This window comes from Rhinolophus sinicus, linkage group LG07 (assembly GCF_036562045.2).
Source record: "Rhinolophus sinicus isolate RSC01 linkage group LG07, ASM3656204v1, whole genome shotgun sequence".
Taxonomy (NCBI): Eukaryota; Metazoa; Chordata; class Mammalia; order Chiroptera; family Rhinolophidae; genus Rhinolophus; species Rhinolophus sinicus.
Window position 1 is genome coordinate 4,325,064 of NC_133757.1, and position 27,739 is coordinate 4,352,802.

Here is a 27,739-nt window from a genome sequence, read left to right on the forward strand (position 1 = left end):
TTCCTTCACTACAGGAGGTAAGCAATGGCCCACACAGGTAGGATGCCAGGCCTGGCTGCAGCAAGTCCTGGGGAGGTTTTGGTTTCGGATGTCTAGGGTTGTGATTACCGTGGAAGTACGTGGAAGTGCCATCTCAACAGTTACCGATTTCTAAAGTATTCTTGTTCTTTTAGAAAGACTACAGCCTAAAATTCACCATCCATTCATTTACAGTATAAACACTGCACATTTCTTTCAGAGTCTATGACAAACCACATACAACCTAAAAACACAAGAAATAAAGTCCTTATCAGAAATGAGAACAAAATTTACCCATTTGTTCTGTTTTCTGTCATATACTAGGCTTTTAAATTTTGAGTAATATAAGTGAAGATACTGGACTTTTACATGCATGCACACACTTTACACATAATTTAAACCATCATTTTTCCATTTGGACAAAGAGAAAGTTATATTGAAGGACAAAAGCAAGAACTAAGAAAGAGACCACCACACCAGAAATGACAGGAATGGCAGATGGGATTTACAGTATTTTATTCAACAAATACTAACTGACAGCCTTTAGGTGGCAGGCACCGTTCTGGACACTGTATTCCAGCCAATCATACTGGAGAAACAACAACAGGTTAAAGGTCCAGGAGTGACATTCACAGAGAACAAAAGATGGAAAAGGTAAGATGAACAGTGACATTTGGGGACTCTGGATATATAAAATCCCATGAACAAAGGAGACAGAGCGTTACTCACTCCAATCCTTAGTTGCTAGGTCCTTAAAACTTTATAAGAGTAAAATACTACAAATACCCCCTGGCCCCGAGCCCAAGCCAGCGGCCATCACACTGCCGCACAGGGCACCGGCTCAGCTGTGTGGGAGAAGCCTGGCCGGCTGATGCCCCCCAGAGCTCTCCACAGGTGCGAGACCCTGTGCCAGGTGAGGCCATGTTCCTTACACTGACCAGACGAAGACAGCAGCCCGGGCATGTTACTGACCTGATGAACTTGGACTCCACGGGGTCGTAAAGAGACATGAGCACCTCGGCATCTTCTCCTATTTTACAAACCACGTTTTTGAGGTTGACAAACAAGGCCAGGGAAGGGGTGGCAGCAAACTTGGCTTGTCTGTTAATATCTATGTTCTGCTTCTGAGACTGAAGTGGCAGGAAAAGAGAAAGGTGGCGTTAGCAGCAGTCATCGCTACCCCTTGCTTTTGTACTCCCCACAGACTAGGACACCGTACAGAACCCGCTGGCCTAACCCAGCAAAGCCATTCATGCAGGCACTTCCTTGACCCACTTCAAGTTCTCAAGACATGCAGGCACCCAGCTGAAAATAACGGCCTGTGCAATGGTCACACGTGCGTATGGAGTCTGTTCTTCAGAGATACGAAATGTTGGAATGTCCAAGCAATGAATCGGAATGGTGATTGCACGTGTAGTCGCTTGCTTAAGTTTGGGTTCTCCCATGAGGCTAAACCCTCCGAGGACACCTCTGTCTTATTCATCGTTATGTCCTCAGTCCCTGGCACACAACAAATGCTCAGTAAACACTTGCTGAAGGAATGGGTGACTCAATCAGTGACTGATTTCTGAATATCTACTGTATAAAAGATGCCATTAAAGGCCATGGAAGGTGAAAAAGATCAGTAAGACATGAGTTCCCTGCCCCCATCGAGCTTACGAAATGTAACCCCACCCCCCCAATGAAAGACGATGTACAGAATCGGATATCGTTTCCCATGAAATGAGAACGGAAATTCAATGTCATTAAGATCCTGTCCCCTGAGATGGAGGACGATGCTGTACACCCCCCACCCCCCAAGGGGTGAAATCCTTTCAGGTCCGTCAGCAACATGATTTGACACGAGGCTCCATTCCATTCATCACTGTATGAAACGTGCTGGGTCGCTGTGCCTGTTCAGGTCCTTTTTAGTGCAAATTCTGGGCTTCGCTGGTGATTTACTGGTGTGGAAAATCATTCCTGAGAAAGTGTACTCCAGACGTAAACGCGTGTTACAGAGCGCTGAACTTACTTTTTCTTCCTGTAACCGTTCCTCCACTTGTTTAGAAGCGATTTCATGAGCTCTGAAGAGACTAATCGTGCTGGTTAGCTCTGGGTCCAAGATGTTCCCATCTTCGTCTCTCACCACCAAGTCCAAATCGAGAATTCTAGAATGACAGGAATTCAGAGCTTCATGGACACAAACTAAGGGCCTTAAATTCTCTAACACAATTTCAGTCCTAGCACCTGAGCAGATGAAAACATCACAGAAAGTCGGGGTCACCACAAACATTCAGGGAACATAATTCTGTAAGGTCACTTTCTTTAACTTAAAACGAATCCACCTGGATATCAGAAAAAAAAAAGTACTCAATTTTTACTTCCATTGCAATAGTGACTTTGTCTTACAATGAGAAATTTTACAGCTCATCAACAAAGCCCAAAATAAGTGTACGTTATTAATCACCATGTGACTAAGACGGGTAGTTTAAAGCACACACACGCTATACATGTTGTGGGAGGCACGATATATACAGAGGGTGCCAAAAAATGTACACACATTTTAAGAAAGGAAGAGAACTATTAAGATTGTAATACTCCATATATACCAATAACAAAAGATGAATACAAGTCACGTTTGACTTCTGCAATGACAAGAGGTGCTCAAAGTGGTTACCATCAGCGTCCAGACACTTCTGATTACGGCAAATGACTGCTTGAGCAACGTTGACCGAAGTGTCCATTTGTATACATTTTTTTCACACCCCCAGTATGTGTGTATATGCGTGTGTGTAGAAACACACACACAGTTTCTGTGTATATATTAAATACATATATATAGAATGTGTGTACGTACACATGTATATACATATACATACATACAAACCCTTATGTCCAAATACATAAAGTTGGTGGCTGTGACATCATCGTTGGGGTGGGGAGAGGAGGGAGGGAGGAAACGCTGGAGCCCAGGCACACCCACCACTGTTTCCTCACCACTGGCACTGGGAGATTCCAACACAGCTTTCTTTCTACCTAGCGTCAGTTCTAATCCCTAAATTAGCCCATCAGAAGATTTTCAATAAAGATGTTCCATTGCGTTTCATCACCAGACATACGGAAGTCATCCACAATAACGTTAAGCACCTTTCTGGCAGGTGGTGCAATGTGTAGCCAGCTTCCCACACACGCAGCCTCTGGCCAATCAAGCTGTCCATCTATCTTTGGAAATGCTTTTGTGCAACATTCTCTCCGTTTCCCCAAAGCCAACAAAATCATATGGTGATTTTTACCACAATTTGTATTTAAAGAACAAAAAAAAGGCAATTAAATACAGAAAGAAAACAAGAGTCGTGCTTTGGTGGTGTGTTGTGGTGTTGTTTTTGATAAGCCATGAGGACCCTAACCACAGATGCCTTTGGGATTTTCTGTCTGCTATTCATAAGTCTACCGAGCAGAAATTTTTAATTTTTTTAAGCATCTGACAAAGGAAAGTCTGTTTAAAGAAAGATAAACTTCAATTGGAGAACGTCTTTAACAGTTACAAGTTTAAGAGGAAAGTTGACTTGGCAACAAAGATTCCATCCCCAGAAACCAATCTCCGAGGTCTCTGAGAGTCACACACCTTAAAGGCGGGTATTAGCCTGATGACGTGGCAGACGGGTCTCATTGTGAGTTACGCTGGACCACTGCACCATTTGGGAGGCAATCACAAAAACCTTATTTTCGTCCTTTTCAGATCTATTTCCCAAGTTCACTGATGGTGAAGCAGGACCATCTGGGCCTGTGAGCAGCGTGAGCATAAAGAGGCTTTTCGCCTGGCATGAAAACAGCCTCGGCAGCTGCATGGATTGTGGGCTGCCTCAAGGCGATCAGAAAGACCTGTTTTTAAACCCTTTTAAGCTCTCATTCGGTATCTTTGTAACATGTTTCCCAAATATCATTGCTTATCCCAGCCCTGAACCTGCCCCCGGGAGGAGCTGGTGTGGGTGTGGGTGGAGTCAATGCTAACGAGGGTGGAAAGGGGAGGGGATTGCTCTGTGTGGGCAGAGCCCATGCGGGTGTGGGTGGGGCTGGCTTGAGGAGGGCTGGCCAGAAGGTCTTGCAGGCCTCACAGAATCACAGTCCCTGAGGAAGGGGGTCCCAGGCCAACCTGCTGCATACATCCTGCCAGGTACCCCTCACCTCAGTGCTGCCAAGAGAGATGGTCAGGCCCATTTTAAAGAGGAGGAACCCTAAAGTCAGAGACACATCTAGAAGAGCCAGATCCTAGATTCTGAGCCCATGCCTTTCCAGAAGGCCACGTGCAAACCATCAGAGGAAGTGGCCTGTCACGGAATGTCTTCATGCCAACCATTCTTTGTGCTGTTCTCAGCAATCCGTGCTCAGGGGGCCTGGATCCAGAGTGCCTTTCCATTATGAAGGTGCATCTTAGCAGACCAAGAAAATCGAACGCCATTAGCGACCAATTCCACGGGCGCCTAAAGCTCTTTGAGGAAAGGAGTGGAAACACCCCTGAAATTACATGCAAAACTGTGTGTGTGAACTATACATGTGCATTTTTCAGGAAGATGGTCCATGATTTTAATCCCATTCTCCAATGTCTCCCAGAAACCACTTGAAAGCTGAACTTTGAACACTGTGATTTTACGTTGTATTATTTTTTCTGAAGAAGGAACTACAAAGGTATGTGCAGAGAGCACTGGGCTTTAGAGAAATGATGGCGTATACTTGAGTTCCTCGGGCAAACAACTGTCTTACTAAGGATTACATTTCCTGTCAAAGTAGTAATGACGTTTGGAAACTCTTCCTTTCTTAACTGGACTGTCCCATGACGTAACATGCTTTGGTAGCTTCCAGCAGCCAAATTAAGCAGGTGGTTTCTGAACAAAAGTTCTAAATATAATCTTCTACTAAAAATAAAATCAAAGCTCCAAAAGTTTGCTTTTTTTAGGCAGGTAGTCTCGAAATGGGTTTCACTGCGACAATCTCAAATATCCTCCTATACCCAGAAGTCCATGGCTTTCTGGGGGAAAAAACCCAAAAACTTCCTCCTGTAGCGATTCTAATCCAAACACTACAGCTAACTAAGAACGCTGCTTTTGGAAGCTTCTCACACTTGAAAGTATGAATTACTAGAAAACAAAATGATGTTACAATTCTGATTTTTTACAGAAAGCGTCTTTAATTTACGCAGCCTTCTCTTCAGCTGAAGGGCTGGGGACAAACCTCTCCGAGTCTCTTGAGCTTCCGTCCTACTGTGTAAAATGAGGGACTCAGACGAAACCCGAAGTTTCGCAACCTGCGGTCCATCACGGTCCAACTCCAGTCAAGAGCTGAGATTTCTAGCCAGCATTCCATACCACTGAAACCAGACTCTTCAGAAGTGGGTCCCAGGAGTGTGTGTTTTAAGAGCCCTCCCAGTGACTGTGACAGAGGCCAGCATTTGGGAACCATGTGACCAGATCATTTGCAAGGCTGCTTGCCGCCCTGACATTAAATGAACAAGCATGCAGTTATCCGGTGGGAAAGGGCAGAGCCTCATTCTGGTCCCAGCCCTGGCAGAATTGGGATGAAGCAGCCCATTTCCGTCCAGGATCAGACGCACTTTCTAAGGCTGGGTCATGCAGCTCCGTGGGGGAGGGAGCACAGCACTGCCCAAGACATTCAAGCGGGCTGGGCGGAGGCTTGTGGGGATGGAACTGTGCCTGAGACATACTCACACAAAACAATTATTTGTTGTTTCTCTGAGACTCAAGTTTAGCTCATTCTATTGCTGTTTGCCAAATCTGTCTGCCCCACACTGGTGACAACTTTTAAGGTGACCTTTGCTGCCCTTTCCAACTCTCACAACTTAGGTTCCACAGAAAGAAACCAAGTGCTTGTTACTGCACAGGTAACATGAGTCCCATGTCCCGACTCAAAGTCAAACACCGTGAGCAAAATAAAAGTTCCTGGCTGGGGGGATCACTGTGGGATCCCCTCCACAAGAATGAAAGTGACAGGCTGCCCCAGCCTCAGCTTCTTGAAAAGAATACGTTTCAACAATGACTCAGAAAACTCCTGATTTTCAAGATGCAATAGAACATACCTCTTCCTTTTAAAAGTGAAAGCCATGCCCTGTTTTGATGCTAGAAATTGTTTTATAAAACAGGATTTTAGCCTCCTCCAGGCTACGTGGATGTTATGATATTGGATAATTTAAGCATGAAGTCATCATTCAGATAAACAAACCTGTTTCCATAATCAATCTTGGCAGTGACCTTCTTCTTCAGCTCTTTGAGCTCATCCTGCGGCAGAGTTCCAGAAAGAATCTGCGATCGCCATTCGATGAGGTCGTAGATCATGTGTCGCACGCTTCGAAACATCTCCCTGTTATCTTGCTACATGAAGGGGGATAAAACAGTCAGTTGTAAAGCGCTTAGTGTAAAACAGCGTATTTTTATTTTCAAACACACATGCAGTACGTGCTTTATGGTATAGGATGTAATGATGTACGTCAAATTGAAAGACGCTTATATAGAATTTGGTTCCCATCAGACACGAGAAGGTTAACAGGACAAAAAGCAACGCACACGCCTCAGTATTCCACCCAACATTCCAGGCGATGTACCCCTGAATCAGGAGGCTGACCAGAGCCGCAAAGCCTGCCCACGAGTAGGCGGCCCACGGATGGGCAAACACTGACACTCCCTCAGGACCAGTCTGAGCCTACACGTCTGACGACTGAATCTTCACAATGCCCTGCGCACAGAGTTCTGAGCCCCTCGGCCTGGCTGTCCGCTGACTACCCAGGACAGGGCGCCAGCCCTCCGGAGCACTGTGCTACACTTGGCACACAAAGAAGCTTCTGCAAGAAGCCACCTCAGAGCCTACAAGCTTTCGGGGCATTTATGCCAAAAGGAAACCGCAAATAAGACGCAAACTTCACACTTCACCTTCTACATATTTCAAGCGGATTGATGGTACAATGCAAAGCAGCAACTGCAAGAGTGCAATTCATCCAAAGGAAAAATAACCCAGTGGTTCTTTCTGTGAAAAGAAATCTGGGTGAGACCTAAACTTGAGAATTTCTAAAAATCATGATCCCTATAAAAAATTAAATGTGGTCATGGCTACTTTTTAAAATAACATCTCCTCTACATATCTGAACCTCGCACCCTACCATTTCTAGTATTTCACCTTCTTTCTAAGAATTTCTAAGGTCCCCACCACCTACCCGTCACGTAACACCCTAGCAGACTATTCTACATGCTACCAAACTCTAAAATTATCCTAATTTTAATTTCTTAAATGAAAACTAAATGGCCAAAATTAATGGCTTATTGGAAAATTATGCTTGTTTCCCTCGTAGGAATTCTCCTTGTCCATTTTTCTAAGGCTTTATGAAATCTCTAAAATCCTTAATAGTTTGCTAACTCGTCTACAACCACACAACAGAGAAAAACCAACCACATAAAAATATTGCATGCGTTTCTCTTTGGCTCTGCACAAATCCAACAGTCAGTCCGTAAAAGGCAAATCTTACAAAGGAAACCACAGTGGTTGTTAGGAATGCCTCCTTCAGAGCTGCATGGCTACAGCCGGGTCCACTAATGTATTAGTCAGCATCAACTGTTTGTTTTGCTGCCATATTTTTGTTTAAAAATTGCTAAGTTGAACATGAAAAACCGACTACAAAATTGCTCAGATTTACACAAAACATTCATAGCTAACTTTACGCTCTTAGGTTTTTGAGAACATTTGATGAACAATTACTGCAACTCGTTATTACTGTGCATTTACAGGAAACCGCTGTATAATCAAAAACAACAAGCCTGCCCAGAGAGCAGCTGGGACGTTCGGAAGTTGTCTACATTCCCGAGAAATCAATGTACTGACTCTCCTGCGTCGCCCAGCTTCTGCACTGACAACATTAGCATATGAAGCATCAACACTTTGAAAAGAAGTCCAGGCTAACAAAAGGGAATCTTCTGCAACTAGGAGTTTATGTGCAAAGAAATGCCCTGAGGGAATATGAAATGGAAGATGTCACAACCCCAACATCTCCAAATTCATAAGACTTCGCCCGTGATCAGGCGAGATCAGGGGAAGTGGACACCTGCGCACAACGCCAGACTGTAAACTGTTTCACCACCTCTGCAACACACATGCTTAAGTCTAACAGACGATGTAGTTTTTCACAAATGAGAAGAGGCATACCTACAGGCAGACGATGGCAAAAACAAGTAAGTAGTCACCTCCTACTGCATCCACAAATAAGCCCCTATTACAGTTTAAGAGAAAGTGTTCATTTTCATGGCCAGTATATAAACTCGGACGGTAGGTACATCAACGCAGATCAGCTAACCTTGTCTCTGAAAGCCCTAAAGCAGCCCCATTCCCTTCCCAGCACAAGGAAGGTAGAAGCCGTGATGGTCCTTCAGCCTTCACCGCAGTGACCATGGCTGCACCCTGCCACAGAGCAGGTCAAAGGGCACACCGCCCCCCAGGGTGAACAGAGTATGGAACCATGTTGCTTTCTTTGGCCTTGAGTACCACTCTGTCCCAGAAGGTCTGCTTTTGAGGTTCCCAGGGAAAGAAAAGCATCCCGTTGGCACAGAAAAGGGCAGGAAAGACCATTGTCTATTTTCAAGCTTCGCTTCACCGCCCCGTTCTCTCACCACGTAGAGCTGCCTCCAGATGGTGGACCACTCTCGCAGGGTTGTGGTGACTTCCTGAATGAGCGGGAGGTCCCCCGGAATGACTGTTTCATGTTGCCTGCAAGGAAAGAAGGAAAGCAGAGCTCAGTTCATGACTTCGGTAAAGTCTGCTAGTTGTTCCTCGTAAATTCCAAACCTAGGCCGTAGAGTTAAACACAGAGGGTGCAAAAAACAATGTATATGCATTTTAAGAAAGGAAAAAACTATTAAAATTGTGATACTCAATATATACTGATAACAAAAGATGAATACAAGTCACATTTGACTTCTGCAATGACAAGAGGTGCTCAAAGTGGTTCCATCAGCGTACAGACACCTCTGATTACAGCGAACTACTGCTTGAGCAACGCTGACCATAGTGTCCACTTGTATACATTTTTTTGGCACCCCAGTATTTAAGCAAACGGGAGAGAAAACACATAAATCAGACTGTATCCACACATAAGAATACATGCATCTCTAAGTGTCACAAGTAACGTTTGGACAAAGCCTGAGAATGTTTGTCCATTATCCTGTGATGTCCTACTAAGATAAAAGAGGTAAATAATACCCGTCAAAAGTCTTCCGAACATCAAGGTCTGGGAAGTGGAAATACATTTATAATATGTGTACCCATCTCTCTTATACAGGCCATAAATTACAACCAATCTGTGTGGCATTAAAATGCAGGTTTTTTGGTTTATTTTTATTAATTTAATTTTTTTTATTACTGGGGAGTATTGGGGGACAGTGTGTTTCTCCAGGGCCCATCAACTCCAAGGACTTGTCCTTCAATCTAGTTGTAGAGGGCGCAGCTCAGCTCCAAGTCCAGTTGCCATTTTCAATCTTTAGTTGCAGGGGGTGCTGCCCACCATCCCATGCGGGAATTGAACCGGCAACCTTGTTGAGAGCTCATGCTCTAACCAACTGAGCCATCTGGCCACCCCACCACCAGCTCAGCGGCAGCTCATTGTCTTCAATCCAGTAGAGGGCCCAGCTCACTGGCCCATGTGGGAATCAAACCGGCAACCCTGCTGTTCAGAGCTTGCGCTCTAACCAACCGAGCCATCTGGCCGCCCCAAAATGCAGGTCTAAGTTGATTTTTCCATTTCCATCATGTATAAAACTCATTATATGATAATATATGAAGCAGTTATCCGTGATGAACTACAGTACCAGCAAGGTTACAGCTTTCACCGTCCGTAGGTATTCCATCTGATATCAAAACCCTAGTTATCCTTTCTCTTTTCTCTCTACCCCAACAGGTTAACCCTTCACTTATTCTGAACTCTGTATCTATTTGTGCATTGTTTTTATCAAATCAACCATTGCTTTCCGGTCACACACTCTGGGTCAGGCATTGTGCTACACAGGACTTAATATCTGGGACAGTGGCGAGATTGAGTTTGTGGCCACCTGACCCAAAGGTCCTGAGCAGACAGGCATCCTGCACAGACGAGACTCCAACCAGTGTGAGAGGTACAGGGAGGCTCAGACAGGTCCCAGCCACACAACTTGATTGGCACAGGGCCCAGACCTGTGGGCAGGACCTAGACTTCAGCTCACAGTTGGGGTTCAGGCCTTCAATGACTTACTGATGGGAGGGGGGCTCCCAAAGGAAGAAACAGTGGAGTCCCTGAGAGAAAGTCGGCCTCTGTGGGAGGTCAGCCACATGCTCCTGCTGGAGCAGCAGCGACCAGATGTCGGAGGGAGGGATGCATACGAGACCACCCCTCCCTCAGACAATTCCTAAAATTGCTTTTAGGAATTAACCTCTGATGAGACATCACCAGTTACTATGAGATGCCATTGTTAACACAGCCCTGCCAAGTCTGTCACCAAGTTCCCCAGTAAGGATGCTGATAAAATGCGGTTCATTACACTCTGCAGTGTCACCCTCACAAGGCCTCCAGGGAGACTCTCTCTCCTTTCAGTGTGAGCACATCCCTCAGCGACGGGCTGGTTTTCATCTTACAGATCCCGAGTTTCATGCTGAGTTTAGGGGCCTCTTCCCACTGGCTTAGGAGCCTGGAGCTCAGTTAGAGTCCACTCTCACGTGGAAAGGGCCTCAGCGTGCGCGCCGGACTCAGTAGTACTACATGCCTTTGCACGGGTCTGATCTGTCCTTGGACCGATGGGTCTACGTATTTAACATGGCTGTGTTGCATTATCTTTGTAACCTGTTACCTGCGGGGCGTCAGCGCTACAGACACCCGACAGTGCCTGCCGCACAGGGTCGGTGGTAAGACCGAGGGGAAGACCGACATGGAGGGCGTGTGGGAGGCGCAGTGGGCCTGGCACTCGGCCAACGGTCGTGATTCACATCAGTTACTTGGCTCTGCGTGACGGAACTAGACGTCAGGGACAAGTCAGGGCTGGAGGTCCGGATCCAAGCATCACCCATAGGGAAGAGCTGAGGGTGCGAGAACAAGAGGCCATCTGAAAGGCAGGGCCAAGAGGGAACTAGGAGACGCCAAGGAGAGCACCCCAAGGGGCGCGGGCACGGGGCACAGCAGGGTCAGATGGCAACAGAAACAGGGAAAGAAGGCATCACAGGAAACAGGGAGCTGTAAGTGCTGGGTGGCCACCGTGTCTGACGCGGCAGGAACACTCCAGAAGAGCAGGACTGAAAAGACACTTGAAGTCTGAAAATTGTGTGACCATGTCAATATGGGAGAGGGGACAAATGGAAACTGCCTTGGTGATGCAGGACAAGGTACAGAGTCGGCGGCAGCAGTCCCTTGGTAATGATTTGGGATGTCTGAGAGTGAAGGAAAGCCAGTGTACAGAGAGATGAGAGGGGTCCTGCAAGAGAGACCAACCAGAGACATGGAGGCACAAGGGTGGGACGGAAGTGTGGCCTGCGCTAGAAAGGAGAAAGGACCAGGAGAAGACAGGGAAGGTGGACGGAGCAAAGGAGGCGGGGTGAGATCACCTGTCACGTCTGAAGGCAGGAGGCGGGAATAAGGCAGGTGGGCTTGGGCGGGAGCAGCGGCGAGCAGACAGTCAGGGCCGGTAAACAGCTGGAGAACAATGACCGGGACCCCAAAGCATCAGCAGGGAAGCGGGTTTTCAAACTGATTCTGTCACCAGGGCTCCACTCACTTGCTCACACTGGGCTCTTACACTAGAGCCAGTAACGGGAACAGCCACGTCTCTGTCTGTGTCTGTCTGTCTGTCTGTCTGGCAGGGTATCTGTCTGTTTATTGAGAATCAAATGATCTCCTGTTCACTTTACCATTATGCTTCATAACTATATTTTATATATATTTGTTTGTATTCATCAAAGCGCTTTTTTAAAAAATCAATCACATACAGTCTGACTCCTACACTGATTCTGACAGAGGCGAAAATACACTGAATGCATTTTATTCAATCATTTCCACAATTGGGTGAAAGTTTCAAAACTTTCCCTTTTTTTTTTTCCTCTTCCCTTTAAAACATTGCATACAAAACATTTTATCTGTATAAAAATACCGTGCTCCAGGTTATCAGCATTTACGTATGCTTATGCCCCTAAACTGCTTTCTTCGCTTTAATGATGTGTCATGGCACCACGGAGCCCAAGCAGGTCCTTCCCATACATTAAAAGCACAGTGCTTGGAAAGGCAATTTTGTAATCAGCCAAAGAGATGTCATTATGCAGTAATCATATGATTAGTAATTTTATAATTTACATATTTAACTGAGTGTGAAGATGTAGCAGAGACAAACGAGGAAAACATTTTAATGTTCCTTCTTCCCAGTTCACACCTGGCTGTTCGACCGCCATTCCTGCCTAATGGGTTCCTGTTCTGCAAATGTCCTGTTAATGATCTGATACATCACTTTTATCACCTCTAAGAAACACACACCACAATTAGACAAAAGGTAAATTTTACATGTCGCAATTTAACAACTGTTGCTTCGTCCTAAACTCCACTTGTATCGAAGCCTGCAAAGTCTTCTAGAAAAATGGGTTCAGAGCTGGGAGGGTAGCACAGACGAAGCACAGAGCCCTAGGAGGCTTTCCAAAATCAACATCAGCCTCAAGGACAAACACCACGGCTTGTAGACTCTTCAAAGGCTCAGAGCCACGTTGCTCACACCTCTAAACCAGAAGTCCCCTTTCTCTCCCAACTCCTGGCACGGCCAACCACCCCCATTTTCCAGCCCCCTAATATTACCCTGCCATATGAAAGAGCAAGACGGCTAAATATAACCACTGCACCCTTCATTTAAACATGAAGACCAGACTCACCCTTTTCCTTCAACTATGGCTTCTTTAAGATGAATATACGAAGCAGGAAATATACCCTTTAGGGGAGAAAAAGAGACAGCAGTTTTTAGTATCAAGATGAATACTGACTGCCAACCAAACAACTGTCCCCAAAAAGGGAGGGGGTTTTGGGGTGACTGGATCACTATTATTAATTATGCAAGTTTTATGCTGTGCCTCACATATAACATATCACAGAAAACAAAGAAGCATGAAAGATGGGAGCTCAATCGGCTTGTGTTTCAGAGGCCGCTGCTGTCTTATAAGAAAACAGAAGCGAAATGTTTGCAAGGAAAAAAGTTCCACAGGATCTTTCTGTGTCTTTCCATAGGTCCCACCTTGTTTTCACTGGCGACCTGAAAACAGGCAGATCAACAGCCAACTGATGCTTAAAGACAATTTTTGGTGATGGTCTCTGACAGTTCCTCCATTCAAAATGCTAAAATTGTTATTGAAAGTTAATGTCTACCATTGACCATCACGTATGTACTGAATACTCACCTGACCCACGGAGAATTTCTCATCAGTCTCCAAACAGAGGGGCTATCCGATCAAATACAGCAAGTGGGCGAGTTTTGCTCCATATGCGTGACTACTGGGGGAGCGTGCCAGTTTACGTTCAGTCTCTGCCTCTGCACAGGGCAGAGCACACACGGCCTGACAGAACAGTGCCCGGGACACAGCTCAAGAGGGCAGTGTCGGGCACAGGCCATCAAGGGCCAGGAGCTTTCGCAAGAGTGTTGGTCCTGCTTCCTGTGCAAGCAAACCACCTCCTTGTGAAGCACAGACGAGCACCTGACAGGCAATCACGGGGACGCCGGGGCTGAGCTCGGGGGCGGCACCACCCAAGGTGTCGTGGCGTCCTTCGTGAGCAGAAATCCAATCAGTGGACCGGGGGCTTCTAGGCGCCTGTTGTGGGGACAGGAGCTCCTGATTGGGGCTCCCTGACATCTGGCCCCACAGGATTTACACAGGCCACCCAGAAACCACTACTTATCACGCCTGGGGCAGGCAGGGCACCAATGATTCATGCTCCCCTGCCTACTAGGAAAGTGGCCGAATTTCATTTAAAGAATTTTCACAGTGAGGGAAAGAGAGAGGCAGAAAGACAGAAGCTGAGCAACAGAGAGGAAGGCCCCTGGTCGGCCATGATCCCACCCTCTCTTTGTTAATAAGTCCTGAGCTGTGGCTTTCTCAGATAAAACTCAGGGCTGCACCTACAGGAAAGGCACCCTTAAGTACAGAAGGGCAATCCACGCGGAACAGAACTTGCCCTGGAGAAATCTATCCCGTCCTCCTGGCTGGAGCCTACGTTGTTCAGGTCTCAAGCCCCCGGTCACGGTGGGTGGAGTCTGAGCCTGGCAGGGTGGGGTGGGGGAGGGGTGGAAGTGGGAGGGCGCTGCTTGACCACTGGACTTCTGAAGCCTTAGTTACAGGCTGAGGGCCAGGAGAGCGACCCAGCCCAATGAGGAGATAATGAGAGGCAGAGGGTAAGAAGCAGAAGTGAAATGAACCATCTGTCAAGCATAATTAGATATTAAAACATATAACTTAACGTGGACAGCCTAACCACAGCTTAGAATGGACATGACTTCAAAATCATCAAATGAAAGAGCAGAGCTGTAATTTGGTTTTGTGGAGCTAAGAACGGAAAGCCACAGCCGAACTGTGTACAGGAGTGTCCCACACAATGATCGGGGTGTCACTGCACATCTAAGCTTCAGACATTCACACAACCACACATGCCAGCTGCCCTGCGAAAGCAGAACGTTCTTCTTCTGCCAGCTGACGTTAAGTGCTATCAAAATAGTTACGAGCGAGAGGGAAAGGAGCACGCACGAGCTCGGCAAACCTGTTCCTTTATCAGCAATGATAACTAAAACTGAAAATCACGCCTAGTGTTTTGGTGCTGTTGTTTTCTAAAGTCACTGTCCCCAGGTCATTCTCTTATGCATCCTGCGCTTAAACAAGATAAAAACTCCACCGGGGAAAGAAGAAGTTTCCACGTTCCATGACAGCAGGTCAACACCGTCTCACAGCCCAGCCATTCAGTCACGGAAATGCAGCTGCAATTTCTACATACACATACTGTTCAGAAAAAAACAATTCAGGGCAGTACACAGTTCAGCCCATATATTGTTTAAATTCAGAGAAAGAGATATAGACGGAAAACTCTTAGATACCAATGAGACAGAATTGATTTCTTCTCACAGTGATTTATGAAGGGGCATGCACTGGGTTTAATAAAAAGGACTTACCTTCTTCGACTTTTTTCTTAAGGTGTAACCTCGGTACCACCCTAAAGAAACACAAAGTTGACACAGTTAGTACACAGAGTGTCCCAGGATCCTTGCCACACCTCACGCGGTGTGGAACTGCATTGCAGGACATGGGACGTCAGTTCGTCACCAGAATTCGATAATGCCAACGCCTTGGAGATAAACTATGGGGTTTTGTAGAGGGCGTCTCAGAGCTGTCCTGGAGACCTGGCTACAGCCTGAGTGGACAGACACGGCTCCTTCGGCTCCAGGGGCCGCACGTGGCCTTGAAGGCGTCAAGTGGGAGTTAAGAAGCACAATTCTGGGAGGACAAACATCCTCCTGACAGTTCGCCCCTGAGTAGACTCCCTAAGCACGCATTTTCCTCTCTCTCCAACTTGGATCAGGGTCATTGCCAAGTGCAAATACCAGCATCCTCAGATCATCGAGAGCTGCTCCACAACAGAAATCCTATTGAGAACTGGGACCCCTCCCTCTTCCGCACAGAGGGCTCTGCCCTGGAGCGGCCACAGTCCCACAAAGTCCTTCTGTGACAAAGGCGCAGCCCTCCACAGGAAGCAGTGGCCCAGAACCGGGCCCTCCTACCCCCTGGGCTCTGGCCTGGGCTCCAGTTCCCATCCCTCCTGAGGGAGAGAAAGACAACAGGGAAAGCAGAAGACACACACGTTGGACTGCTGGCAAGAATGACACGCTCAATGGAAGAGTCCCTTCCGGACAGACCAGACCTGACCACATCCTTGGCACCCCAACTCAGACACTGTCCCCACAAAACCCCGTAGGACGTGACTAGGCACCAGCCGCCCAACAAGTCCACCCCAGCATGACGTCAGTTTCCATGTCCCGAACACGCTGAAGTTGCTTTAGGTCACCTCGCTGGGGGAAAGCACATCAGAAGCTCAGAGAAATCCTAACTCTGCCACACAGGAGGAAGCGGACGGGCCAGAGAACCACGCGAGCACGTAGAAGGTACAAGTGGGAAAATTCCCAAAAAGTAACCAAATACGAGGTTTCATACAATATCAGCAAGTCAGGCCTTAGAAACCAGGGGTGCGGAATCAGCTCAGAAACTGAGCATGGGCAAATCCCACGGCAATGGCAGCTCCCCGTCTTAAACAGTTTCCACAACCAGAGGTGGGGAAAACCAGAAAGCGACGGGGAGAAAATGAGCAAAGTCCTCAGGCAATTATTAAACAGATGCTTCGTGAGCAATCAGGACAGGAGCTGCACAGTCCCGGGCACCTTGCAGGGGGTGTGCTAAGACCTAGAGGACCAACTGTACCCACTGCGCTTTCCCGAAGGGGGACACACAGATGGCCGGGGGCCCCGAGACACAAATGTCTAGACTGCAGCTGCAGTGGGAGGATTGTCCCCTGGGAGCCACACCATCCACGTCAGCGGTTCCCACGTGCCAGCGCAGCATCGGAGCCCGTGCAGGACGGCGTTCGCACACGGTGACAAGGGGAAAGTGGACAGGACAACACAGCCGTTGTCCAAAGCTACAGGTCCTCAATGGAAAGGATTGTCCTCGCTCCTGTCATTGTGTCGTCCCTACATTTTGAAGATTAACGTGCCCTTTCTTTTCTGAAACTGACAAGGGATTAATGTCCTAGAACATTCAAAAAAATACTGCAAAGTGACAAGAAAAAGACAGAACCCAAGTAAAATGTAAAGAAAAGTCTATAAACAGCGGACAGAAGAAACCCAAAAGACTTACACATATATGAAGAGATGCTCAACTTAAGCCAGAGAAATGAAAACTTAGAAAACAGTATTACTGCACAATTATTAGCGTGGTAGAGATTGTGATACTGCAGGACAGTCGCCCTGGGGACTGTGGGTGGGAGTGCAAACTGTGGCAATTAGTGTGGGAGGAGCCGGCCCTACCTATCCACAGTGTCTATCCCCACACCCGGCCCAGCAACCACGCTCCTGGGAAAGCACCCTAATGACATCTGCACGCCCATCCGTGCCAGGGGGGACAGACACAGCACGCCACGGCAGCATGATCTAGGCGGCAGGCAGTGGGGCCGATGTGAGTGCCTGGAGCTGGGAGGGCAGGTAGTAAACCGTGGGGAGCAAGCCGTGAGGGCCTCGGACTACATCTACACAGACGACAGGAACGCATCTGAGAACACAGCACCGAGTCACAAGTCAGAAACAGAATCAGACCTACAACCAAGCACATTGACATACATGAAAAATACATGCACGCCAACCAGTAAAAGAACACAAGCAAACAAAAAACCCACTTCAAACACAGCAGAAGGGTTTTCTGTGAGAAGGGGGAGGGGAAAGGGGTGAGCTCTGGGGAAATCTTTTCTTTTATGTTATAATAGCAGATGGCAGTGGCTTTCCATACCCAGAGGAACACCTGTGGGTTTCCTCCCCAGGACTTTCCGTATGCATGATTCTTTCAATGAACTGAGCCCACACACTATGTGCCAGACACCGCCCTAGCCAGAGCAAATCTAGAAACAGACTGGACCCAATTTTCTGCCCTCCAAGAGCTCACAAACTGCAAGACTCCCTAATACAAGCACGGGGCAAACCACAAACCGAGTTGCAGGACAGAGATTGCGGTTTGATCAAAAGAATGATTTCCTAATCTTTGTGCAAAGCCTGCAATGTCCCTCAGGTACAGCCTCTAGCGCTTATGGAAATGAGCAAGCAGCAAGCTGGGCAGGCTTGGCACAGGGTTAGTCTGGCGACAGTCACTGAATAAACATCTGTGATCTCCATTCACCCCTCCCATCTGCTTGACCCTGGACATGGCATACAGGCAGGGGCATACCCTCAATGACCCCTCAAAGCCCTTTCCACCTTCAGAGTGGCCTGTAAACTTCCTGTTGCTTGTTCTACACTCCAAGCCTTCAGGAACCTGAGAGAAATTAACCATAACTTGAAGGTAAATTTGTTCTTTGAACCTTAATATAAAGAGTGATCCTTTAGAAATTACATTCTCTGGAGCAATCGCAGTAATATCCTGAAAAGGATCATATAGAAAAAGAAAATCAAATTTGACAAACAGAAATAAATTTTCTTACAGGAAAAGTGGGAGGGGGGAGGAGGAAAATAGAAGCAGAAAATGCCAAACTCTAATAATACAATCCGTGAAATTCAAATAGAACAAGAGGAAACAGTAGAAAAACAATTATTCCCTTTATACTCGATGGTAATAAAATCACCAAGTTTCCCAAAGTCCAAACTACTTCCCCGGATGCATTTCTCTGACCAGGTTCTGATTCAAACCAAAAGGCAGTTTCCAAATAAGGAAATCCATTTTATATCAAAGGGTCTTTACAAAGACTAGACTATTTTAATCAAAATTTACAAGATGGACTAGCCCAGCAAATAAACGCTCACTGAAGAGTCCTTTCCCACGCGGGCCAAAGAAGTCAAACGCCTGCTATCCAGCTGTTGGTGTTTTGTTGTGTTTTGTTTTGGAGTTAAATGTATAACAAGGACCACTGACCGGCCTAAGAACGCCACTGCTTTAACGCGGACATTCTTCTTACGAAGCAAAGGACAAGCAGTTGCAGTCCCTACGTACGCAGGCTGCACAGGAAGCCCTTGTCTATTCAGGAATGATGTCATTGCCCAGTGTTTATTAACCAGGATTTCAGCTTCAAATGACCCGGGGGGGCAAAAACAAAAAAGATGTAAGAGCATTTTTCCCTTCAGATCAGAAAAGGGTCTGAGATGAGAGGCTTGATCCTTAACCTCCAGTTAATTTCTCTCTGTTTCCTCTCAGCCACTGGCAATATATACTGAGAGCAGACAACTGTCAGCTGTGAAAATTGAAAGCAAGCAGGAGGCGCCCATCACAACTCCTCATTCACTTAAGGACCAGCTCTGTCTGTGCAGTGTTACATCTGCTTCCAGGCATACGCCACCAGAGCCATTTTTTTTTCCCACAACAGGACTTGTGCAGGGTAAAGGATGCAAAAGAAATAGAACTCTAACTCAGCATGCATCACATGGCGGAATAAGGGACATGGACGTGGACATTTTAAGAGGCTGTGCCTGTCACAGGAAGCTACGAAGATTACTGGAGCAAGTTGCAGCTTGCCAAGCGCATACAAGCTCATTGCTGCTTCGTTCTTGTGCAAAGTGGATTTCAAAGACTGAGTCTGAAGTTCAATTTGTTGATTCCTATGGGATGTCTGCAATTCCTCTCCCACCCCCACCTCCTACTTGGAAGGGTTTGGCTACACCCGATCTAAAAGCAATTTTTCTGTTGAAATTATTGACTTTAATCGCTTGTTTTTATTCCTGTGCTATAAGGGGGTTACCCCTTCGATCAGGACATAAAGCCACCGACGCTGAAACTCAATCTTAGAAAACTCCAGAATCCAAGGACTCTAAAAATCAAGCCTGTCCTTGCCGCTCTTCTCTGCAATAATAACCGCAGTGCAAAACGAAAGGTGGCCCGTTCAAATAGTCTGCAAACGCTAAATATGAAAAACAATTGCCTGAAAAACCAAGGACATCGGAAATCCACTGTCACCAACAGTGTTATTTATTGGATACTTATAGCAATTGTTTCCCTGGACCACATCCCACATAGCTGTGACAATCTCTGTTCACTCCTAGGAAAATGGGGTCACAGATTTAAAAAAAAAAAAAAAGGGGAAAAATAAGAAATGACAATTTGGGTTCCTCTGAGGATGCTGTTGACAAATCTGTGAGCATAAAATGTCTCACCATTCCCATCAAACATCTCAAAACAATGGGAATTGTTTCAACACTAAATATTCAACACTAAAATATCGTACATGTATTTCAAAATTTTTTTTTCAAGTGGCCAGTTGTTAACAGTCAGGATTAACATACATTTGCAAAAAAAAAAGAATCCATGAGTTTTTTTTCAATGAAAACAACTTTTTCAACAGAAAGCTTTAGTGGTGAAAACCAGGAATTTTCAGTTTTAATCTCATCTTAAGAAAGCATGATTTAAATAGCAGAGAGCCGCGTTACTGCTCTTACCTGAAATGGCACATCATGCAAGAATACGGGTCATATGAGAAAGAAGAGGTACACATGCTTTCTTAACAGGGTAATGCTTTGCCCGCTGAGCATTGAAAAAGCATGCTAACTGCCCCAAAACACAAGAGAACAGATACCAAAATGTATACGCACCTTCGTATGTTTCCAAAATGTGCACGGTGTCTCCTATTTGTAAAGAAAGTTCATCCACTCCCCTAGCATCATAGTTATAAAAAGCTGTGAAGAAAGCAAAAAGGGTAAGAAGATATTAGTAGAGGTAGAAGTCAGGATGCTGGGTTGTTTCTGCTTGTTTTTAATATTAAAACATATTCAGACTTTCCCTGGATCATCCTCTGATGCCCATAAAAGTAGCCTTTGCTTTCAAGAAACAAAAATAAAGGGTCATCATTTAAGTAGAAGAAATTCATAACTACTCATGATACCAGACAACCATAAGTGATTTTTTTTTAATTGTGGTAAAATATACTATATGATACAGAGTTTGCCTTTCTAACCATTTTTAAGTGTACAATTCAGTGGCATTACTTCCATTCCCAATGCTGTGCTACCATCACCACCAGGAATTTCCAAAACTTTTTCATCCCCCCAAACAGAAAACTCATACCCATTAAGCAATACCTGCCATGCCTCCCTCGCCCTGCTCCTGAAAACCCAAACCTACTTTCTGTCGCTATGACTTCAGCTACTCTACCTTCCTCAGCGAGGTGGTCGCACAGTATTGTCCTTTTGTGTCTGGCTTCTTCCACTCAGCATGGTTTCAAGGTTCATGCACATTGTACCATGTATCAGAACTTTATTCTTTTAGTGGCTGAATAATGTTTGCAATATGAAGAAAACTGAGGGTATTGTTAACAACATTTTAATTATCACTTCACATACTACTTGTGTTTCCATTAATTTTTTTATTAGCTGACTTTTTCCTATGAATCCATTACATGTGGACTGAATACTCTTTGGAAACCATACTGGGAAAAGGAAGAAAAAAAAAAAAATCACACACACACACACACGTTTCCCCGAAAATAAGACCTAGCCGGACAATCAACTCTAATGCGTATTTTGGAGCAAAAATTAATATAAGACCTGGTCTTACTTTAATATAAGACCAGGTCTTACTTTAATATAAGACCGGGTCTTACTTTAAGACCCGGTCTTACTTTACTGTAAGACTGGGTCTTATATTAATTTTTGCTCCAAAATACTCATTAGAGCTGATTGTCCGGCTAGGTCTTATTCTCTGGGAAACACGGTATGTTGCTATTAAGCCAAAAAACTATGCTATAATCAAATAGGCAAAAATATTCCCAATATTAAGAAGAAATCCTTAAAACCGGCAATACTCCACGAATCTCTGAAATCCCCAATCTTTATCGTGACATAAAGCAGTTCCTATTCTAGATAAGCCCTAAAAGTTATACCATAAAATTCTGACTACACGTGTACTCAAGTATTATGGCATAACGGCAACTGTTATAGTGAAAAAAGGATGTTAGAAACTGTTTAGACCAAAAAATGACTCAATTATTCTACTCCCAATTAAAAATACAGTGATCCAGTCATGTCCCTCCTTCTCAAGGATTCTCCTAAAAAGATGTCATACTCGGTGGAACACTCATCTCCAAACCCCTGATCAATTTCTCGTACATCCTGAACACCCCAGACTAGTCTGCCCTTACATGAGACCCTTACTGTGACCCTCTCTAAAATTATCCTTGGTCATATCACGCGCAAACCCTCCCAGCAGGCATGGTGGGTCCCTCGTGGTACACAACTCATCTCCCAACCACACACGACGGGTGTCCCTCCTTTGCCCTGAAGGAAAGAAGCTGGCCTGTCCCACACCTGTGTGTACAGACTTATCCTCCCGTCGCCAAATGGGTCTTCCCATAGGGCGCCATCTCTTCCAGAAAGCCAGGTCGAAGTGTGTGTTTGCTTTTTTAACCCCCTTCTCCAAACATCTGGTGCCACAGCACTCAATCCCTGTTGTCAGCTCCAGAATTGAGCCACCTCTGGCTGTGACAGCACTCAGACTTTCAGGCCCCCGGCAGCCTCCCTGGTTTGATGTCCATGGTTTCCAGAGCCAGACAAAATGCAGGGCAAGACCTCTACCCTGAGGCCCTGGGTGACCTCCAGCAAATGACCCACCCTCGCCATCTTCAGCTTCCCTGTCTGTCAGATAAGGATATTGAAACTTACACCTCATAGCATCATATGCATTTTGTGTCTTACAGAAAAGATCGCCGCTGACAGATGTGGCGATCGAGCACAATGGGGTCCCACAATGAAGACTCAGTACATGGCAAAGGCTCTTATTGTGGCTGAGAGGACTGCTGTGTCCTGCACCAAAGACTCCTGCTGGTACCAGAATCCTTTGGAAAAGCCAGCGCAAGCTTACTATCACCTGCTCGCAAAAATCCGAAAACATCCAAAGCCACACATAGGCAGACAACACCAAAATTCATAAAAATGTAATGTCCTCAACTAACATCAATGCTTATTAGTAGTTACTGAAGTTTATGCAGCATTTTATGGTGACTCTTTAGCGAGAAAGAACTGCATTGGGTCCCGGAAGCTCAGAGCGTGCCCTCACCTTCCAGTTCTGTGTAACCATGTGCCCCAGCCAAGAGGAAACACACTGGCGTTTATCACAGCTCTGAACAGCACCGCACAGCGTGTCTATTCTGTTATGGACAAGGAAAACTTAAATGCACCAGAAATAACAAAAATAAAATAAAACGAGCACGTCCACTCTAAAATCATTCAGGTCCGTGTGACTCGGTCAGGCACACACGGAAACCTTTAAGGAACTGCCCCCTCCATCTCTGAAGGAGGCAGACAGAAGCAGTTGTGAAAATCTCACACACGAATACAGAAACTCCCAATTTAACTCTGCAATGAGCCCTAAAGATCCCTGATTTTGCAGATGAAGGAAAAAAGGGCCTCCAGAGGGTTAAGGCATATGGCCCCAGATGACACAGCAGGTGGCGGCCCAGCCCCCTGCCGTTTGTTCTTCTTAGTATTACTGCCTAAACAGTCCCATATTAAAAGCAAATCAACTAGATAAGATTACTGCACAGGGGAGTGGGAGGGAGGGGTTAAGTGAAGTAGACAGAATAATGGCCCCCAGCGTCACCCACATCCGAGTCCCAGAAGCTGTAAAAATGCTACCTGACATGGCAGATGTAATTAGGGTAAGGATGTGAGGTGTGGATGCTGGTCCTGGATTATCCGTGGGGGCCCAGTGTAATCACGAGGGTCCACATAAGATGGAGAAGAGAGGGTCCGAGTCAGAGAGGAGCTGTGATGATGGAAGCAGAGGTCAAAGTGAGCAAGGAAGGGGCTGCAAGCCAAGGACTATGGGCACCTCTCGAAACTGGAAAAGGCGAGAGGGACATGGATTCTCACCCAGAGCCCCAGAGGGAACACACCTTGACTGTAGGACTTGTGATCTCTGAAACTGTAAGATTATCAATTTGTGTTGTTTTAAGCCTCGAAGTCTGTGATAATTTGTTACAGCAGCAGTAGGAAACACATACAGGGAGGTATAGGAAACACAATGGGAACATGGTATTTTGTGGCTTATTTATTTATTCAATGCTTAAGGAGCTGGAGCAGGGGTCCCAACTGCAGGGGTCCCAACTGCTGGCATCTGAATCTGACAAGCCTGTGGCTGAGGTTCCCCAGTTCTTGGGTGACAGAAAAATGAGAACAATGCAGTACATTTTTGTTAAGTAAATCCAAAAGGATTCAATTGAAAAGATTATTCTTCGTTCTGATTATTTGACCTTTCAAAGATGCCCCCTTTTGGGGGGTGAGAGCAGGGACCAGAAAGAGCAAAAGTGTCTTCTCCTTTATGAAGGATGATGACAGATGGCATCTGGGTTTAAAAAGGTCTTTGCCTGACAGAAGCACAAAGATGGCAGCCTTTCTGCAAGTCAGCCAATTTGTCTTCTTTATTTTCCCAGAGTTAAGATCCGGGAACAGCTCCACAAGAGAATATGGTCACCAAGTATCCATTCACATCTCGGAGGGTATGGCAGTCACTTCCCCCAGCTGCTGGGCTATATGCCTCTTCCTCAGATCCACTGACCTTCTTACCAGCCTGGCTGCGATGGGTGGCACTGGGTCCGCCTGCACAGTCCTGTGACCCTCTCAGTCCTAGCTGCAGAGTGCAGTGCAGAAGCATGACTTGTTGCTCGTGTGAAAAGTGACATGGGAACAGATGCAGAGATGAACGCAGCGTGACGCTTCTTTCCCAGGGTGGTGTTTTTTCTGTTTCTGAAAAAGCAGGCATCAGCCTAGGGTTCATGGGCACCTGGACCAAGTCAACACTCCAGTCTGCGCCTGCACAGCACATATGCCTCCGAGATGTGAATAGGGACGGTCATCAGCTCTGCTCAATCTCCTGATCACCCTAAAAACAGCTGCCCAGGGGTGTCAGGAAAGACCCGTGGCTCATAAATCACAGGGAGGGTTTCCACTGCACCCATATTAGTAACACTGAGGGTGATGATACTACGGCTGAAGCTGCTGCCGCTGCTGCTGCTGGTATAACTGGCGTATCATGACGGCGGTGGGGACGGCGGTGGGGACGGCGGTGGGGACGGTGATGAGGATGATGATGTTGGTGATGGTGATGAGGATGACGATGGTGGGGACGGTGATGAGGATGATGATGGTGGTGACGGCAATAACGCTGCTGCTATGATACTGAATGACATTTACTGAGCCTATTTTCTCAGCTAGTCAGTCAGCTAAGTGTTTCTCATGTTCAGACTAATTTAACCTTCACAATAGTCCCTTGAGGTGGATACATAGTTTTCCCATTTTCCTCGTCAGAGTTTATAGCAAGCAGCCCAGAGTGTGCCCATGTTTGAGCAGCCAGTGGAGGGGCTGTACAAAGCCAGAGGCCAGCATGGATCAAGGGACATAGTGACAAAGCCCTGTGCGGTCCCATCCTCAACCCTCGGCCAGAGTCAGTCATCTCTGAGCCTCAGATTGCACTCCTGATGGCTCCCCAGCAAATTACTACATCCAGCTTGGAGTTCCCTGACGGGCCAACAGGCCTATGTGTTCCTCAAGTCCACCACGTCTAAAGCATCATGCTAGTGGATTTCCGTCTCCTTACACAGAAGCAGCCAAGTTGGGGTGTGTCGTGCGGGAGACCCTGCTCGCTGCGCCATTTGTCGTGTAGGGCAGCCTTGAGGGTCTCTGCTCCCGCTCTCCACACAAGAACGCAGGATATGGTGAGGCCAAAAAGGAACACCCACGGAGCCATAGGTAGGGGAGTCATACCACTATATTCTCTCTGGCGACACTATACTCTCACTGGAGGCTGGATCCACACTGTCCGCAAACCGCCATCCACACTTGCCAGCCCAGCCGCCATCTCCTTGCTAGCCCCCATTCTTCTCTCCTCTCTCTGCTAGCCTAGCCACAGCAGTTATATTAGTGGCCAATGGCTCACTGGTTACAGCTGACGGCCAACTAGCCACAGCTGATGGCCATGCAATCACAGTTGGCCATTTACTACCTGAGCCAGCACCTGTCTATGTGAGGCCGAGAGCCTGGAAACTGCTTTCTGGGGCTCTGCCCCCACAGGGTGATTTCAGAAACACAGGGTTGGTTTAACATCCAAAACCAACCAATGTGAGTCACCACATTAGCAGAATAAAGCATAATCATGACTATATGACCATCCCACTGGTACAGAAAAAGGACCGGACGCAATGTAACTCGTATTCAAGGAAAAACAAAAAAACCTACTTGACTACTCTGACATTAGGGGGGAAAAAACCATGATAGTCCATCAACCCATTTAACAGATGAAAACACAGAGCCCTATAGAGGAGTTGTGCCTTGCTCAAGGTGGTGTGCTGAACTGACCGCAGCCCTGGGGACCCTGTGGTGTCTCCACCACCCCACTCTGCCCAGCCCAAGTTTTCACCGAGCTGAAAAAAATGATACTTTGACTGATCTCCCAGCTAAATTCACATTAATTGCATAAACTCTCTTTTCCTCTATCACCGGAATTATCTTCTTTAAATCTCACTCTAAAATCTTATCATTTCCGTTGACTTTCTGAACAGTGCCTCAATTCTCCAGCACATCATTAAGCCCTGTGATATCTGACTTCAACCCACCCCCAGGCCCCTCCTCCCACCCCCCTCCCCGGACGCCCTGAGCCTGTCAAAGCTTCTCCTTCCTCTCACCACCTCTGAAGACCCCACTTGTCCGCAAGGCCTGCCTTTACCTTCACATCCTTCTCCAGGTCCTCACTGAATTCTGACTTTCTGCCCCGACCAAGAACAGCCTGAATTAATTGCTTGCTCCTGACCTTTCCTATCAACTCTGTGACTCCCCACAGCCCTGCAGAGTTGCTTATCTCTATGTCTGTCTCTCCCTCCAGACCAAACTCCTTGGGGGAAGTAAATGTTTATTAATCATTGAATTTCACACAGTAGCTAATACCATGCCTTGCAGGGACTCCATAAAAATTCACTGAATTTAACCAGCTCATAAAGTGTTCCTTCTTGTGAGGCTAGCAATAGAATGAAAGCAAAAACTGAATCATTTCTTCCTGTTCAAAATGATCTTGCCCTCGACAGAAAGATCCAGGAGCCCAAGATTTATTCAATCAATAAGGAGACACAATATTAGCTTTCCAGGCTCTGCTTGGTCTCTTGCCTGTAATGAGATAATCTACCACCAGCACTCAGGTTCAAAGCCCTTGTAAAATGGCCAAAACACGGATTGACCACACATCACTTCTCGAAATCTGCTCAACTCAGTTTCTCTGTCCCACACATTGTTCTCTTGAAACACGACTTCAGGGTTTCAAGTAGCAATTTAAAAGTTAATTAATTCTTTTAAAAAGTCAATTTGTGAGAATGAATTGCTCTGCTTTTGATCTCACTCCATCTTGCCTTCAGTTGGAAAAAACTGCTTAGAAGCGTATGTCTTCTCAGGGGCTGGGGAAAATGCCGACCGTTAGTTTATGAGGACCAGGCAAGAGCCCTCCCTGTCTGTGCCCCTACAGGGCTTCATTCTAAAGGGCTGCCCATCCGCTGTCCTCGAGTTTCACAAACTCTACACATTTCTCTAGTCCATGCGAACCCCACACTCAGCCGTTCCCGAGCCTCTGTCGGGCTCCTGCTCGGGTCCAGTGCTGGGCTGGTGCTGGGGTGGCAGCGATGGGCCGAGCACAGCACAACCCCGGGGAGTAGCGGCCCACAGCCTGGTCCCTAAGGAACAGCCTTTTCACGCGCTGGACCCACTCGGGAAATACGGCGTAGAAAGAATCAGGTTATATACACATCCCTTCTGGGCACGCAGCCAAAAGAACAGAAAGCACAGACTTAACCAGCTATCAGTCCACCCGTGTTCACAGCGCCACGACTCACAGCAGCTGTGGTGTGGAAGTAACCCAGTGGCCAGCGAAGGATGAACGTACAAGCAAAATGTGGTCTACCCCATACAACGGAGTATTATTCAGCCTTAAAAAGGAAGGAATTCTG

General features: G+C 46.5%; 1 protein-coding gene across 2 annotated transcripts in view; it reads right to left on the reverse strand.

Moving 5' to 3' along the window:
* The window catches only part of DOCK1 (dedicator of cytokinesis 1), a 444,845-nt gene that overhangs the window by 379,100 nt on the left and 38,006 nt on the right, over positions 1 to 27,739 (reverse strand). For both annotated transcript variants that reach the window (XM_019728239.2, XM_019728238.2), the window contains exons 2-8: positions 20,355 to 20,438; positions 15,195 to 15,235; positions 12,919 to 12,974; positions 8,661 to 8,757; positions 6,232 to 6,380; positions 2,030 to 2,165; positions 991 to 1,148 (exon numbers count right to left, since the gene is read on the reverse strand). In XM_019728239.2, the coding sequence (XP_019583798.2) occupies positions 991 to 1,148; positions 2,030 to 2,165; positions 6,232 to 6,380; positions 8,661 to 8,757; positions 12,919 to 12,974; positions 15,195 to 15,235; positions 20,355 to 20,438 (721 nt within the window). The remainder of the gene's footprint in view (positions 1 to 990; positions 1,149 to 2,029; positions 2,166 to 6,231; positions 6,381 to 8,660; positions 8,758 to 12,918; positions 12,975 to 15,194; positions 15,236 to 20,354; positions 20,439 to 27,739) is intronic.